The sequence below is a fragment of the Aspergillus puulaauensis genome, chromosome 5 (genome assembly GCF_016861865.1).
Source record: "Aspergillus puulaauensis MK2 DNA, chromosome 5, nearly complete sequence".
NCBI lineage: Eukaryota > Fungi > Ascomycota > Eurotiomycetes > Eurotiales > Aspergillaceae > Aspergillus > Aspergillus puulaauensis.
In genome coordinates this window covers 2,385,651-2,403,551 of record NC_054861.1, presented here as the reverse complement: position 1 = coordinate 2,403,551, position 17,901 = coordinate 2,385,651, and the positions used below count along the sequence as shown (strand labels likewise).

At 50.3% G+C, this 17,901-nt stretch overlaps 3 protein-coding genes across 3 annotated transcripts; 1 reads left to right on the top strand and 2 right to left on the bottom strand.

Annotated features, from left to right (window-relative positions):
• Window positions 1-77: 77 nt before the first annotated feature.
• On the bottom strand, window positions 78-1,697 carry APUU_50921S (putative JmjC domain protein; the record flags this gene model as incomplete). Its single annotated transcript, XM_041705971.1, has 1 exon — window positions 78-1,697. The coding sequence occupies one exon, from the start codon at window positions 1,695-1,697 to the stop codon at window positions 78-80; it is 1,620 nt and encodes a 539-aa protein (XP_041558403.1).
• A 333-nt stretch (window positions 1,698-2,030) lies between these two features.
• MTG2 (GTP-binding protein Obg) lies at window positions 2,031-3,674 on the bottom strand (the record flags this gene model as incomplete). Its single annotated transcript, XM_041705970.1, has 1 exon — window positions 2,031-3,674. The coding sequence occupies one exon, from the start codon at window positions 3,672-3,674 to the stop codon at window positions 2,031-2,033; it is 1,644 nt and encodes a 547-aa protein (XP_041558402.1).
• Window positions 3,675-14,770: 11,096 nt separating this feature from the next.
• APUU_50918A (MFS transporter) lies at window positions 14,771-16,873 on the top strand (the record flags this gene model as incomplete). The annotated part of the gene is made up of 3 exons (XM_041705969.1): window positions 14,771-14,864; window positions 15,092-15,989; window positions 16,087-16,873. 3 exons carry the CDS (start codon window positions 14,771-14,773, stop codon window positions 16,871-16,873), a joined length of 1,779 nt encoding a protein of 592 aa, XP_041558401.1.
• Window positions 16,874-17,901: the final 1,028 nt, after the last annotated feature.

The window sequence follows — 17,901 nt, the reverse complement described above, 5'->3', positions numbered from 1 at the left end:
GGCTCCCGATAGGAAATCAATGACTACTTTGCCTGGAACTCACACGTGCAGAGAGTAGACATAGTAAACATCCAAGACTACCACCAGAAACTAACACTAATCCCTGCCTTCAGTCCACGGACATAATGCCACCATCCCACTGGAATATACAGAGACTCGCCCTCTTTCAGGACGGTCTCAACATACTCCGCCTGCTGGAAGCCAGGCCACATAGCCTCCCACTGCTCCGACTCGGCGGGAGAGAGTTCGATGGAAGCCAAGTCAACCTGGGACGTATTCGACATATCAATCATCCGTGCCGCGGAGCCATCACCGTCTGAACCAGGCGGACCAGAGTTGCTGCCTCTTCTCTCGGACGCGACGGGCTCCATGCCTCGAGGGTAGATCTGGGAGGCGGGCGTATGAGGCGAGTAAAGACGGATGTATTTGGAACCTGTTACTTGCACAAGTATGTTGTGGTATGGGTCATGGTGGAGAGGAGATATTGTCCAAGAGGGGCCGATCCAGGTGTTTATGATCGGGTCCCTTGGTTGGCAGAAAGTAAGGGGTGAGCCTCCATCAACAGCAGCTTCACCATCGTCACCGTCGCCGTCGCCGTGCGCCTGGTGGCTGCCCAACTTCTTCTGCCGTTCAGATTCCCATTCCTGACGTTTCTTCAGGTACACCGGTGTTCCCTTTTCCGGCGCTGGAGGGGTAATATAACAGAAGTCAGGGATAGCGATATCGTTCCGCAAAGCCGGGATCTGGCCGAGGAGATCATGCTGCGCTAAATACCCTGTTTGGTCGGTGTCTTCTTTGTCTTGATCCTGCGAGTTCGACGGCGACGGTTCCCTCCAGATGTACTTCTCAATGAACTCCTTGAACTCCATAATCCGCTGCCCCCATCCTTCATCCGTGTATGACCTGCCAATCTCCACGGGAACTAGCCTGCGGCCACCGAACGTCCTATCAAGCCAGTAATCGCGCGATACCCATGGTCGTGTTGACACCGCGGGCCAGTGCTCCACCGCATCTGTAATGATCAGGGGAGTCTTCACATCTTGTATATGGTCTTCCATGTAGTCAAATCCTGGGTCCGAAACACGGGTAATTGGATGTTTAAGGGTCGGCGCAGAGACGGCATCGGGGGGTAAGAACGGAGAGAGCTTCCGTCTTTTCGAAGCGCGGGATGAGTAGTCTGACTGCTCATCATCAGTGTCAAGAGTGTGAGGTTTTGTAGCTTCTTGTAGAGCAGATAGAAGAGATTCAACCGAGTCCTCACGAAGAGGCGCGCCGGTCATAATCAATGCTTTGTCGAGAAGATGAATGACTGGCGGGAGCCAGGCAGCGTTGGAGTCGACCCTGGGTCCATCGCCTGTAGATTTATTGAGGGACTCAATCAACTGAGAAATGAGAGAATACCCGTCCTTCCCGCATTTATCCCTGCGCTGATTTATGAGCCCGAGATTATCGCAGATGCTGAGACAAGCTTTGAGAATGCTCGAGTCGGTGTAGAGCCTTCGCCAGCAGGTTTCGACATCTTTAAAAGGGAAAACACGTAGGTGCGCGTCGGACAGCTGAAGCGTTTCGTCTGTGTTGTTGAATAGATTATCACGGAGGATGTCAAGGTCTCTGTGAAAGCACTGAATAATCGGGTCGTCCGAAGCGGGATTTACTATTGCGGAGAGCGTGGCGGCGAGGACGTTTTGGAGGACCATCGTCTCTAGATAGGTAAGTGGGATGGAATGAAGAAGAGGGAGGAGTTGAAGGAAAAGTCAAGGAGGGGAAAAGGTGATAAAGATGTGTTGTCCCGTCATCTTGGACTGCAGCGTGGCAGCGTGAAAGTAGGTGGTCGCATTTACTACTCATGTGAAGTTTTGTTAGAAGACAAGAAAGTTTGGTGTTACAGATTGTGTTATAATCCGCCCACCAAAGGCAAAACATGAAATTGGGCTTAATAGCACGACATTAAATACCTAATTATTCCTCACTTGTGGTACAAATGGAGTTTATTTTACACTATATATACAGATAAATATTATACAGATGCCTTAATCCAAAAGCTGCATTACAAGCCTTGGAATCTGCTGGACATTCTCCCCCCGCATAGCACTTACGGGAATCGCAAATATCTTCTCCCTCCAACCACTTTCATACCCTCCTGGGTGTTCATGTTCGCCCTGTTCGACTCCGCGAAGGTAATCCTGAAGTGTCCTGAATCGCCCTTGGGTTTCGGGGAGATCGCACTTCGTGGCCACAACAAACCATGGTTTTGTATGTATAGCCGGAAGCAAAAGCTCTGGAAGATTGTCTTTCGACCGTGCCAGCTCGGTTTTATGTTCGGTCTGTAGTTCAGGTAGGCCATGCCGTGGCGGATTCCAAGTCAGATCGTCCTCGCTCTCGCCGTGGGAAGCTGGCTCCATCTCGCGCAGCTCTTCATATTTTTTAAGTTCATTCCACAGTTCTTGCAACTCCTCGATGGGGTTACCAGCACTAAGATCCACCACAAAGGCAAGGATTCCTGCTCGCTCAATATGTCGCAAGAACCCTAAGCCTAAGCCACGGTCCAAATGAGCATCCTTGATCAACCCCGGGATGTCTGCCATTGTGAACCTCTTTCGCGGGGCTTTCCCTTCGAGTTCAACCAAGGGCCGCCCTTTGTCGTTGTCGATAACCACGGTCCCGATATTGGGCTCAAGCGTAGTGAAGGCCCAGTTCCCGACGCGAGTCCGACTGTTCGTCATGGAGCGAAGCAAGGTACTCTTCCCAGCGTTGGGTTTGCCGACCAATCCAACGTCTGCAAGCAGCTTCAATTCAAATTCCAATTCCAAACGCTTAGCACCCTCTCCACGCGAAGCAAACCGGGGTCGAGGATGGTCACGAGAAACCCAATGTGGGTTTCCCAAGCCTCCAGCACCCCCGGCCGCTAGTAAAATCGGCTTATCCATATGTCTCGACAGATCAAGGTATATAGGCGCTTCCGGCTCAAGCGCAGCAATGCTTTGCCTCCGCGGCGGATTCTTTGGAAACACAGTCATCAGGAAATCCGACGGGTTCGCACCAGGATAAAGGACCCAGCGATCGTGACGAACAGGCGTAATGCCAAGTTCCTCCAATTCCTCGTCATTTGACGCTTTCTTCATCAGTTTCTGCCGTCGCTTTTCCGCAGCAACGGGGTCATGTCGGTCTACCTCACGCACGACCGTACCCACAGGAACCTGTATGAGAACATCTTCACCGCGCTTTCCACCCTTACTTTTCCCCTGGCCATTCTTTCCTCGGGTTGCCTTGATTATTCCGCCCCGAGCAAGTTTGTGCAGGCTGGTCATCCCTTCGATGGCCTGTATGTAAACGCCTCCGCCGCTGCCGCCGTCACCGCCATTCGGAGGTCCGTCTGGAATGTACTTTTCTCGCTGAAAGGAGACACAGCCGTGACCTCCGGAACCGGCGTAGATTGTTGAGCGACATCTGTCTTGGAAGATGAACCGCGAATAGTCTTCGGGAGAGGGGTTGAGGTGTGATGGAGATTCGTCGACTGTGGCCTGGTCTATCGGCTCATTGGATTCGATGTCCGTAGTGTATCGGCGGTAGCTTATCTTGAATGCGCCTGGCCTCTGCGCTGTATACCGGAAACAAGCGCTTCGCTGCGACAACAAGCTGGTCAAGCTTCGGAGGCTCGTTCGTTGTGTCGCCATTATAGTAGCTGATGCTAGGTGTCGCTCATCCTGGAGCAGTATCTGAATTCACACAACAGTTCAATTAAAGGACATCGGCAAGCTGAGAACCGAAATTCTCATCTTTCTTTGGATAATTGTTTGTCGTGTCGATTCTATGACGCTCAAAGCACCGCAGGCTTTTTGACATCATGTGACCTTATCGTGGTATCTCCACGTGACGATAACAATGTTTATCTGCTTCCTGTCTGCACCATACTCTACCACTACCACATACTTCTTGAAGCCCAAGTAACAAGTCGAGCCGTGCTTATCTACACCGCTAGTATTAGAACTAGACCTCCGATTGTGTTGCTGCCCAAGATGTCCCCAACCAACACAATGGCAACTCCCAGCCACGCCCATTCGGCGACAGAGGCAGGCAGTGCCAGAGGTCCAGAGCCAGCCATGAGCTGTAAGTTAGCTTCTAGTGCTGACACAAATCTAACTATACCGTCCAGCAAACGTTTCAAACTAAGCTTCGCCTCAATGTATCAGCCTACGTCATGATGCAGTCCAGACTCGTGGCCATCTCTTTCGCCCGGCCGCCGAAAAGTCGGTAAAACCAGCCTGAGACGGCCTGTTGAGTCAGATGCGACGAGGAGCATCGCTGTATCCACGGTGTGCGGTGTATACATGATTACGGTTGGGTATTCGCCCTCCACGTAGGTAAATATATCTTTGTGAGGCTGCGCTGCTAGGGCTGTTCACGACACCGCTCGATGTGTATGGATTAGCGCAGGGCAACAGAGACATGCATTTTGACCTGACAGTACCAAGCTGTGGACACCTGTTGCAGCAAGTGAGTACCTGCGCGGCTAGAAAGCACCCTTTTCGCTTGGTATTATTTACAAACAGTCGATACCAGCGAGGGTGATGGTCATACGACGCCTACAGGGCGATGGCTGTTAGCCCTTCCAACAGAAGTAAGATACGCTGCTCTGTTATGGAATAGTGTGGAATCTGCATGAGACCTCCCAAGCCAACGGATCAGTGAGGCGACCTCCAATACCATTGAACAGGAGCGATGGAAACAATAATGATGATAATAATTTCCTCACACTTCATCAAAGAAGGGTCTGGAACAATTCATTGAAACTTGAAAGCATAATCCGAGCTTCAGCTGTGGCCACTTTTTCACCAATGCGCTCTGTTGTCTGCAGGTCTAGACCTCGACGCCTTCGTAGATCGGAAATATGAGACATATCAGAATTTCTCCGATAGCAAAAACAGACACAGCGGGAAATAGAATTCACTAGACAGAAGCCACTGCGCCCAAATCGATCCGACACTCTGGGGATCGCAAACTTTGGCTCCGAGCACAGCGATTCCGATCTATCCGTCATGCAGCCCCCCTAAAGCAACAGGCGACACTCTTCAGCAGTCAAATTCCAAATAATAGGACTTATTTCATGGAGCACTAGTACGTATCTTGTAAAACAGGTACCACTACATAACTTTCCGTAGCCCCGATGTAAGATTCTCCCATCATCAAAACGTCGGCCAATAATACTTCTTCCCAGGTGATTTGAACTTGGCCGCCGACACCGAAACCGGAAACGCTGAGCAGGGGCTAAAATAGGAGGAGGGGCACGCCAAAAAAACTCAAAAGTACAACTGAAAAATTATCCGTACGGAGGTAGAAGGGAGGAAAAAGGCAAATCCATACATAGTGATGTACTAAGTCGGGCGAGGGGAATGGAGAGGCAGAGCTAATGTGAGGTACTGGTACTTTTGCTCTGCCAGCCAACCTTAAAGTTTGGAGATCTCAGACACATTAGCCTGGTACTTATTACGTACTTACTGCGTGGGCGCAAGTCTCCGGTGTATGGAGTCGGCGGGGATCGAAACACTCCATAGTCCATACCCATCACTGCGTCAGAGTAGTACACCGTGGTAACAATTCCTCGACAACTATACAGAGCAGTCTGATTGAGTGATTATTATTGCATTCATTCTATCCAATGCAGCGACGCATCATTTGAGTGGCAACCTCTACATGGGTACACAGTACATAGGTGCTCCGTACGTTGGAAGGCCAATTTAAAGCAGTTGTCGCCGATATTGAGATCTCGTTGGTTAGTGAGACTAGACAGCGCCACTATTAGTATATGGGCTGCGTCGAGCACATCACGGCAGTTTTCTTTAAGACATAGGACAGAGCCTTTCGAACTGCTCGCTTCGTCTCACCTCCCCCGGGTGCGGCAAAAGTTTACTCATCTGGGCTTTCAGTAGGTTTTGAGCACCTGACGGAAATTCTTTGACTGTAGAAAAGCGACGATCGAGGGTTCCAGTTACTAGAGGTATTTATATGACCCTCCTTTATGCAGCAGTTGCTTTCATTGAGCGACATTGTATGATATCATAGAAGGCTATAGTTAGTATCTGGATATATTAGTCGCACAAGTTGCCTCTGCGAATTCCTATACTGGCTTGGATGTCGCTGTCAGTGAATTCACCGGCTTTCACCTATAAGACATTAATAGGTTGGCCCATCGGATCTCATGTTCTGTGGGCTCTGTCAAATATATGTTGTACGACAGGAATATATGTGCAGTGCTACTGGGTACCAAAGAATTTAAAGTGGCAGTACCCACGAACGACACGTTCGCTTTTTAGGGAATGTACCACCGGACCAGGGCGATAGAACATGTATCTGTCTCAGCACGAATTAATCGCGCGTAGATACGTAATGTTCGCTCTTTTGACAGGATACAAGGTCGAACGTCTTTTGCCAGCATTCTGGCACGGCATGTTTCGAGTCAGGTTGCATGATCCAGTTCATAACAAATGACAGGACCTCTAGCAAGGGCAAATTAAAACGTGCCCTGCCCCCAAGCAAAGTCTGGTAGACCCAATGACATGCATTGAACAAAGTGTTGGTTCTGACGCTAACCGTTTCATGATAGGCTTCTCCATATCATCGGTTGACAGGCCTCGGGTAATCGGGTTAAATTAAAGATCATAGTCATCAGAATGTCATGGAACAGTCGCGGTGTCAACTCTCAACACGTCCCGTTCGTAATTCTATCCCGTCCCTAGCATGTCAGAGATTAGTACCAGCCTCGTCAGCATGGCTTCGCGCGAATTTGCGAATTCGTGCCTCGTGGTTCCATAATCCACCCTGAAGGTCTCACCGTATATCGATCCATCCACCTGCTCACTATCCTTGCGTGAATCATACCTGTTAGTGCGTCAAAGTACGAGTGCTTTCGAGTACTTTCTAAATGCCGGCGGAAGTCGACCCAACCCTTGTACATGCGTACAAGTTGGCGCAATCCACAGCCCAAAATCAGCCTTGGGAGTCTGACGATCATACTCCCTGCAACCCTAGATGTAAAACTGTTATGATGATCATATCGTGGTCAAGTTACTCGAGGCAGGCTTGGCTGGTTCAATAGCCATATTCATGCATAGTTTCACATGTCGATTGACCGACAATTGATTTAGGTTGCGACGGACGATGACTCGAGCGTCCTCTTCCCGCTTCTGGCAAGGCACGGGAAGGCTCCTGGGCTGTGTACACGGCTCCAGGAGTAATCCTAGCCCAGGTAAATGCATAATGGTAATCAATCAGGCGGCAGTCGGCTTGACGCATTGAGATCATATACCAATAAGAGCAGCCATGTTCGCTTCGATGAGGATGATGTCGAATGATTGCGCTTGTTTGAATCTTTCGGTGCAACGATTGCATGGAAGTAGGCTCCATTATTTGTCTGTCCATTTTGTCAGAATTTTGCTCGGCCCATCGATTGACAGGTGCCCCACGTTCAGAGGGGACAGACTACAGATTGGACAAAGAATAAAAAAATTCCAAGGCTTGAGCAGAAAAAGAAATTAACGTAGGTCCGGAAGTTGACGGGGATCTCCGGAAGGAAGTACGACCTTGTGACCGAAGTACGTACGTTCTGCGTTGTTGAAAGACGCCAGTTGCCCGTCTACAGGGATCTCCGGTGGCCAACGGTGATCCCAAATTCCCAGAGGACATGCCAGGAAAATTTCCAAAGGTTCCAAGTGGGCGGACGCGGACAAATAAGAATTGAATATTCGTGCAGTTCCTCACATGACCTGAAGAGGCACAGATATTCCGGTAGTCTCCAGCTCCTGGCATGGAAAGCCGGGAATCGCTACCGAAGAATGAGCACTAGCACTAGCAAGCTAGGCTCAAACCGGTCAATGAAAGATCTGCGATTGCGAACGACAAGTTAGCGCCAGCATCTAGGAGATGGAAAATGGACGCAGGCTGGATTGAAGATTGTGATGGGCTGGCTGAACTGTGACAGAAAGTCAAAGCAGCTGCGACCTGAACTACGGTTGGCCAGCGATATCCGTCACCGCGGCACCGGCTCATGCATTCCGATGGGTCGGCGCCGTGGTCGGGGAGGGCTCCGCAAGGTACTAGATTGCTTTCTAGTTTCTACATTCCACATTCCCATCCACTATCCAGGTTTGCCACCAGGGGAATCGTCACAGAGGCAGGCGGATACTCTTGTCGCCCCGAGTCAGCAATGATGACATCTCATTTTCGACATTATTGAGCCAAGTACCGGCCCAAGCTCGTCCCAGGAGAATTGCAGTCTCCACGCGGAAGAAAAAGTAAAGACGAGGATGCTAGGAGATTTTCCTCCCCACCCGCCAACCCCTCCACTTATCACAGTCGTCACAGCCGTCACAGCCAAATTAACTTTTCAAGAGATCGCAAAGTACGAACTTATCGGCATTAAGAGTATTACAGAGAGCATTCCTTGGGTTGCCTCTTGAAAGTACGGTGGATGCGGACCTTTTCGCGCCCATGCGGACCTTTTGGTGTGTGACGGTGTGACAGCCCCGAGCTCTCAGCTGTCACCCGACTCACCCGACTTTCCAGTCAGCGATCAAGGCAGGCCGCCGTTCTTTGACTCCTTGAGTCCGGGGAACGATTCCGTCTCCGTGTGGACCAGAAACAGAAACCATCGTACAATGGACCATGGTTCAGTCGGTGGAGCGAGACTCGGGGACTGAATACCTTTACAGACCAAGGGGCAATCCCTACATGGTCCTTTCAGCTGGAGTTGTCCCGAATGTACCGAATGATTCCAGAAAAAATGGCCCCGCTGGCAAAACAACTGCTCCAGCACTCCTCATTCGACGAGAGCGGAAATAGTTCAGGTCAAGGAGCGTCCAAATAATTTTCACAACAAATATACGGTGTAAGTGCGCGCGGCTGTGGCGGCCAAGTGTCGATTATTTTCTTTCCAAGTCCAACTCAAAACATTTTCAAAGTGCCCAGCAAGGCGCTCAGGGTATGACGAGAGGCGTGAATGGCCGTTTATCGCATGCTGAATGGTCGCTTTGCTTTCAGTACAAGGGTCTCTGTCATCTATAGGCGAGGTGCAACTCCGACCCGACAGTTCGGCACTGTGGGCTGCATATTGAAGGCGATCCTTGATCCACTCGATACGCTATCTTCATCCATGAACCTTTGAGAGTTGCGTCACGACTCACGACTCACAAGTAGCTTGCGCTTTGTACTGGTTGCGGGGCGAGAGTTGGGAATCGGACAAATCTCGCCAAAACCCACAAAGCAGCTGGTGAGTCGGGGATTCATGGTGTGCGGGCTAAGACAAAAAGGAACGAGCCCCCAGTAATTCGGATGTCATGAGGCGATGCCAAACCAGCACAGAGTATTGTAGCTGTCCAACACGGTGTTGGATTATACGTCCCCCGAAGGCTGCCAGCGACTCGGTTGTTTTGTTCGCAGGGTTTCCGTGTGCTACTCATCAAGTGTACGGACTACGGTGTCAACCTGCCATTCTTTGTCCCGTCGATGAGTGATATCGGAGTTTTTCTCGAATCGGGGGATTGTCAGCGGGGCAGGAAGTAGGAAACATGTCAAGAGGGGATAACCCAACCGAGCTATCAATCTGGAGATGCCCGGGCTCTTTCCGCTGTTACCTCCGTACTCTGTATAACAGTTCCATTCACTCGTGCTTCATACGACATACGCGTTTGCTTGTCCCGCTAGAAACCAAGCACGGACATCATGATATGTGGCAGCGCTCGAGTAATTTTCCTTGCATGCTCTTGGCCATCCGTTAAAATAAACAACAATCAGGACTCGGGAGTTGGAGACGCGATGAGGGGCAGTCATATTACCCCTCTCTCACCGCACATTTGATTTCGGGTTGCTGCAAGGCAGACAAGGACGTAGGCTCAAGCATCTCCTAATCATTACGCAGGCTGTGGTTGGAGAGATGCAAGCACAAATGTCAAGCTGCCTGCTGATTGTGTTTCTGCCCAAACCAGCAGGATTTGCACCCCGGACGGACCTATGAGCTGGGGTCGGAGCGAAATAAACACGCGCCGACCATGCAGGCCGTAGAAAACCGGCCAGGATCCTGACAGATGTTGCCACCTCGCCAATCCTCATCCTTGAAGTTATTGTCTGCAGTCTGCACCCAACGTTTGCTTCTCAGTTCTCACCGCTTGCGGCCGGCGGTGTTTCCTCTGCAGCGACTCGCCATCGCCTTCTACCGACATTATTCGCGATGACTCGTCTCATCCTCCCGATATGCATTCTACCGGCACCGCCCCGACGAGGTTCCAATCGCTGTTTGCCTTGCTCGTCTTTATTCTTGAAACACTTGATCGTCAACAGGGAGCGAACCATAAAACAGAGCACGAGTTGGTCAATGCTCACATGATAGGTAACCATGCATACTGGTGCAAATCTACGCTTCGCTTCCATCATTTTCTTGCCCGATTCCGCATTCTCCGACTGGATTTCATGACGAACACGACGACACTGGTATCTCGAGATGGGGCGCCTAAATACTGTTGTGATTAATGGGGTCAATCTACTAACTAATAAACTTCGTCTGTCATCGCTAAGCGGTCTCGTGGCCGTGGATCATACTGCGGGCCACCCCGTTCGCAGGCCAAGGAACCTTTCGGCACTTCTTGGTAGTCCACCGACTGTCAACACCATATGCATACAAGGCACACGTTGTTAATCCACAGTGCGTCAGCGGAGTGAAGCGAACGTGTTCGAATTCTAGAGGCCTCAACACTGCTTCATTATTGCCCTTTTTCGGGAAACAGTCATAGCCACAACGCCTTTGAAGTCCAAGGTAGGAGAAAAATGCCCTAGGGCACTTGGTAGGTACCGTTGAGCAGCCCTGCCCTTTCAAGTAGCTTTTCCCGCCATAGAATGAAGCGTCCTAGCAATCCGAGCTTTTTGTTGCCCGAGACAAGCACTGCCTTTAGTGCCGTGCCGAGCATTCTTACATGAGTTATTCTGCTACATCGGAGATGGCTCCGCCAAGGGTCATCAATTTATTACCACAATTTACCTCCGCTCTGATACCATCCCCGTCAAAATAGACCAGTATCATGGCACTTTCCTTGTCGTTTTAGTCTCCGACCTGACCCTTTCGTTTTAGGGTTCTGTTGGGAGGCAGACGGGTCCAATGGTCAGTCGGGCCTATCAGACGCATACTTCGGAGGAGGTCCGCTCGATGGGAGCTGTCTGTAATGATCAAGAGATCACCTGCAGGCTTGAGTTGCAGCGCCCACCCTTCGATCCTCCTTCTGCCCCTCTTCTTCTTCAACCTCGTTCGGCTCGCGTGGCTCCAGATCTGGATTGCGCTAAGCTATGCACTATGGACCCATAGACCATGGATCTTACTCCGTACTCCATATCACCGTTATCACGTCGTCACATTTAGCGCCATTGCAACATCATTGGAACAATTTTCCACGTCTTCTCGGCTTACGGGGGGCGGGGGGGTTTTTCCAAATAATCATATGAGTCATTAGCCCTGGTCGCCCATATTCAGAGCGTGGCAGCCGCGGGTCTACTTGCATGGAGCAATGCAACAACCACCTGGCAAAGTAGCGTCGGGTCACGGGCCCTATGCCTAACTATCTACTAGTATCGACTGACTACTCCGTAAAAACCATTCTGGAAAATGACGTCAAGCATTTCCAGCCTTTTACCGTGATCGGTGCCTGGTATGGGGCCCCAGGACCCGGCAGTTGCCAGTTGCCAGTTATGCACAAGCACTTTTATCCGTAGTGGTGGCTGTCAGTCAGGGATGGTATCTTCAGAGATCATAATCATTTCAATATTGAAAATATCTTCCACGGTCCGACGGCAAATGAGGAACAGGGGAGAGGGGTTGGCATGATTATTCCAATCATCCCTGCTGGTTATCTTGTCGACGCCGCAATACTGCCTCGCCTCCTCGCGTCGATAGGTCGGTCTGCTCCGCATCCAGGTTGAGATCTTCCAGGTACCGTATTGCTCTTACGACTGTGTAAGACGGACCAGGGACCGGGGCAAAAGCCAATTGGGCTGGGATTACTCCCGTTCCCAAGCACATCTGATTGAGCGTCAAGAACAGCTCACGACTCACGACTCACGACTCACGACTCACGACTCACGAGTACTCTGGTGTCAAGGTTCGCTTACCCCTTTTGAAATGGTCAGAACGCTAGACGTCAATCAATCTTTCTCCCCGATCAGCCCGTTTGCGGCCCACTCGAGGCAAAGTGACGAAATGGCCCCCGTCACGAAGGTTTAGTGCGTTTTCTGGCCCTCACCGCAGGCGCTCTCCCACTCCGTAGGGGTTGAGGTGAAACGGGCACAGCTCTCGACTGCTCACTTCCTGCCTGTATCAGACCCACTTCATTCCAATTGCTCGCCTTCTGTCTCTGCCTCCTGTTTCTGATCGTCACCTGTTTGTTTCCTCCTGACCCAGCTTACCGAATTTCTGGTCCCCGTTTTTTACTGTCACCAGAGGCGAGCTGTATCGCATACGGATACACCGCATCTTCCTTTCCCCCCTTTCTCTCCTGATTCCTGAACAACGCCTTTGCCTCCTCGCTGTCTTTGTTTGCTTCTAATATTAATTACGAATTGCAGCTCGAGGGCAAAATCTTGGAAATGTCATCATTCCTCAGGTCACAAGCGCATCCAAGGTGGAGGAAGAGCTGTCCCCTTTCCACAGCCAATTTTTGATGATATCTCTAAGAATCGGCCGTCCCCAGTCCCGGAAAAGCATGATAGTAATGAATTGCGTTTGCACGGCTCATAAGTAATAGTCGAACACTCTTCATTTCAAGGACTGCCCCTTGTGGAACGGGAGAAGGGAGGCGGAAGGCGGAAGAGCGTCCCTTTTTTCCTTGGAACGGCGCTCCAAGTGGGCTGGTGGTGTGAGATCTATCATCTCGCTGGAGTCGCACTAAAACCAAACTTCTGGAAAGCCGATCGTCCTTACAGCCCTTGTTAGCGCGCTTCTAAGTCCTCACCTTGACTCTTCCCCGGAGCCGGCACTCAGGGCCAGGATGGGTCCGCTGTTCTACCGGTCAATCTGCGCCGGCGGCTCCAGTTCCCCTTCGCCCTCCCATTCGTGATTCCTCTCTCTCTTCCTCAGTCTTCTTGTGATTCGGTTTCCGACCTCTCCCTCCCTCTTTTTACGCATCCTCGCTCCCTTTCTTACTCATCCCAGGTGACCTGACAGGCCCCGGCTCTTGCAGTGCCAGTGACTCGTTGCATCTCTGATCTGAGCCGGATTCATCCCACTCGTCTTGAGAATAGTCCTTTCGCATTGCCTCCATTCGGAGGAAATCAGATCACCCACGTATGATCATTTTTTTTTTACCTGCTGTAGGATTCCTGACATCGAATCTACACGTAGCCTGCTCCGTAATATCCGACTGATCGGGCTGCTCTTCTCGCCCCAACGATCCCGCCTTCCCGTTCTTTGTTGCACCTGTTGTGTAAGCTGTAGCCTCTTGCTTTCAACCAATATCCGGAGGTATCTGCTCTCAGGTACCTGCTAGGTCAGGTCATCCCATTGTCAAGGCGCAAAGGGTATACCCAACCGACCCGACTCGGTACGAAGTCAATGAAATGACCTATAGACGTCGTGGATGCTTGGTCCGTCCTCTATCCTCTGCTCAACCGCCTATTGGCTCCACCCCTTTTCAGGCTCCGGTTTCTGTCTCCAGCCTCAGGTCTATTCCTTTTTATTTTATTTTTTACCCATTATTTATTTTATTTTATTTTATTTCCCTGTTCCCCGTCTGTCGTACCCCATTATTTGCTGGGTGGGTTTCTGCATAGCCAGTCGGGTTTTCGCGATTCACCCATCTCTCGTTCTCTCTCTCCACCCAGTCTATCTGAAAACGTCGGTCCCAAGAAATCAAAATAATAATTATTTTAATAAAAAAAAAAGTCCAATCAGACTAGGTCAGAAAAACAGACAGAGAGAGACAAAGATGTGGATCCCTGATATTCCTCAACTGTTTGCTGCCGACTGCATCCTGCAACCTGGGCTTTGTACAGCTGTAACCAAAATGGGCTCCATCGTCTTCCCATGGAGAATGGAGATGTTCACTCGACCGTTAACTGTCGTCTGCTCCCTGGAGCTTCATTTAATAATCCTCCTTCCCGTCCTTGTTTGAAATTCCCCTCCCATACTTTCCTCCTTAACATTGCCTTCCAAGTTCCCACTCAAATACTCTCCCTTTCTTCCTCGGATCTTCCAATCCTTATTATACTTGCTCTCCTACTCATACCACCCATACTTAGCGCCTTCCCTTTCAACCGTTCAACTCTCAATTCTACTGTTACTGCGGCTTAATCGACTATCCTGTCCCTACGTGTTGGCAACCTAATCATCCAGGTCACTTGCTCTCTGACGAATTTCCAAATCGGGGCATTTCCCAACCCAATTGAATAAAGTTTTCTCTGGTTGTGTTGCCCTTGCAGTCGTCACACAGTCTCGCATTTCCCGGCCAAACAGCATATGGGAAATTAGGTCACCAAAGAAACAAACTCTGAGGTGCCTTTGCAAGATCGACCTGGAACAAGGGAAGACATGCCGAAAGCCCCTTGACAAAAGCTCCCTTTCGATATAACGATCATTCCTCGGCTCTCTATCATCGAACTTTGAAACCAGTAGCACATTCCGGCCACTTGCTTGCTCGCTTGCTCTCTTCTCGCAAGGCTGAGGCAAGACATTTCATTTCTTCTTCCCCTTGAGTCACTAAGGAACCCAACGAGTCAGTCGACTTCAAAACCAACAGACACAATGTTCAAGCGACCAGCATTTCTGCAGAGCCGGCGCAATGAGAAGCGCGAGGGTGATTGGTCAGCGTTTCCTATACGCCAGCTTTTTGTACTAGGTGAGTACATCGATATAGCGCCACATCATAACCTCGACTTGCGTGCGGTTTTTTCTTTTCTTTTCTTTTCTTTTTTTTTTTTTTTGCGCCCAACCCCGATAGAATCCTGCATCTAGCTGGGTTCTATTGGCAATGATCCTTGTATCCTTTTTACCTGTGAAATTTTCGTGTATCATATTTTCATTGTTGAGGTTCGGGTAGCGACATGCGACTAACTGTTACACAAGCACTTTGCCGCATCTGCGAGCCAATCGCGTTCATGTCAATTTTCCCATATGTCTATCACATGGTGGAATCGTTCAACGTCGCAGACGATGATGGCAAGATTGCCCTTTACGCCGGTTTAATCACCTCCTCATTTACTTTCGCCGAATTCTCAGCTGGTATGTTCTGGGGCCGGATGAGCGACAAGATTGGTAGGAAGCCGGTACTAGTCATGGGCCTGATTGGAACGGCCATTAGTATGGTCGTGTTTGGATTCGCTCCCAATTTGGCGACAGCTATGATTGCTCGCTCCTTGGGCGGGCTGTTGAACGGAAACATTGGGGTTCTGCAGACGACTGTCGCCGAGATCGTCACGGTCAAAGAGCATCAACCACGCGCCTACTCGATCATGCCGTTCGTCTGGTGTTTGGGGTCCATCATTGGACCGGCGATGGGCGGTGCGTTGTCACAGCCATGCGACAATTATCCCACATTATTCTCGAAAGGGACCGTGTTCGAAAAGTTTCCATTTCTGCTGCCCAACTTAGTCTGTGTTGTCGTGCTGGTGTCTGGGGTTGTGGTTGGGTTGCTGTTCCTGGAGGAGACTCATCCGGAAAAGAAGTATCGTCGTGACCGAGGTTTGGAACTGGGCAACTGGCTGATTGGCAGATGCTGGGGTTCGGGCGTGCAGGACGCGGATGTCAAAGCGGATTCAGCCGGTTGTGACGATGAAGAGATGGCCCCGCCAGCTTACCGGAGCACAGAATCCTCCCCTCGTTTGGGTCCAGTGAAGGATGAGGTCGATACTCTTTCCGGAGATGACGACATTGAGAGGCAGATGGGCCGACGGTCAAGTGGTACACCAAAGGCCTTTACGAGACAAGTTGTTTTCAACATCATCGCATATGGAATCCTTGCATAGTAAGTCTTTTCCACAATTACCCGATGCAACCCTTGGGTCACTCGGACCAGGGTGCGCACGCCTGTTTGTCCAGGCTGTATGCTAACATGTCAATAGCCATAGCGTCTCGTTTGACCAGCTAATGCCCGTCTTCCTGAGCACCCCGAAGAGTGACGCAAATGTTGCCCTGCCATTCAAGTTTACGGGTGGCCTAGGACTAACAACCAAAACAATTGGACTGATGCTTGCAGTGCAAGGCGTATACTCCATGATCGCGCAGCTCTGGCTATTTCCCTTCGTCGTTCGTCACTTTGGGACCCTACGCACATTTCGCTTCGTGCTTCTCGTTTGGCCGCCGCTTTACTTGCTAGTCCCATATCTGATTCTCCTACCCGAGAAGCTTCAAATGACGGCCGCATATGTCGCCCTGATCTGCAAGATCACCTTCCATGTCATCGCCTTCCCCTCCACCGCAATTCTGCTTGCCAACGCAGCGCCCTCATCGAAGGTTCTTGGATCAATCAATGGTGCTGCCGCCTCGACAGCCAGTCTGAGCCGTGCCTTTGGACCGAGTGTAACCGGATTCCTCCACTCCAAGGGCCTTGACAGCGGTTACTCCGTGATCTCATGGTGGGCTTGTGGTATTGTGTGCACCATTGGTGCCATTCAGAGCTTCTGGATGGAGGAGCCCGAGCCACGCAAGGACCTTGATGAGAAGAACCCTGAGCCAAACACGTCTCACTCTAGCAGGAACGCCATGCGGGGCTCCTTCACGACGGACAAAGAAGATGGCACCGCCGAGGAAGTGCGGAGACTACTCTCCTCAGCGCGCACCAGCGTCGATGAATTCGAAATCCCCAGTATGGGATTAAGTGCCACCGACTCGAGGCCTGCGCGTGAGTAATCTAATCTACTCGCTTGCAGAGGCTGCGGGTCAGCGGCATACTATTTACTCTTTATCTTCATGAACGTCATTTTACATTTCTCTCCGTCTTACCTATACCCGACGACCACATCATTGTTTTTTCCCACTTGCTTCCTGATTTCACTTTACTGTTTTCTGCTTTCAGCTTCATTTATTTTGTTTTTTCCTTTGCTCGCTTCCTTTGATGACGCCCGTGAGCCATATTCTATTCGTCTTTTTCTCTTCTCGCTTTTGGTTTTTTAAGATCATGATTCAAGACTGGGTGGCGCTTATATTACATAGACTGGATGCATGCATGTGTTGGGTATCAAAAAGCATCATATCATGAGGAGGATATCTGTTCTAATCATTCTGGGAGGAATCATTTCGAGGCAATTTTTCAGTGGGGGTCGGTCTTTTCATTATTCAAGTTCCATGCATCCTGGAGGCTCTTTTCTCATTTTCAGTTATATCTCAGTGTTTATGCGGCTATCTATATACCATTCTCATAACCCCAATTTCATAGATGGAGGAAGCCCCTACCTCTCTTCATCGCCTTCTACGCTTTCTTTTGAAACATCCGTGCTAGGATAATGTAGTTGAGGGTAGACCCCGGCGTGGCCCTGCCACCTTTCCCCGCCTTATTCTGATGAATCGCTCTCGTCCACAAACAGCCGAGTATTTCCTTCATCGACAGTGCGGGGTTGCCCGATAGCGATTCGATACTAAGACAACCCCGTATTTTATCACAGCATCATGGACACCCGGGTCAGCGACAAGGAAACAACTTGGACCTTCTGAATGAGTTTTCATGATAGCAAGGGAACGAAATAAGATCTGATATCGAGATCAAATGCAGGTGACTGACTCGATCCCGTCGTCGGTGGGATGGGAATCCATTCCTTATCAATGGCCAATCATATGCCTTATTTCTTACGCAGTCACGTGCGGTGACTCCGTAATTTCCGGTACTGTGACATCCATGGAGATCAGCCTGGCTCAAGTTGGAGATGTTGACTCTCCAGTGC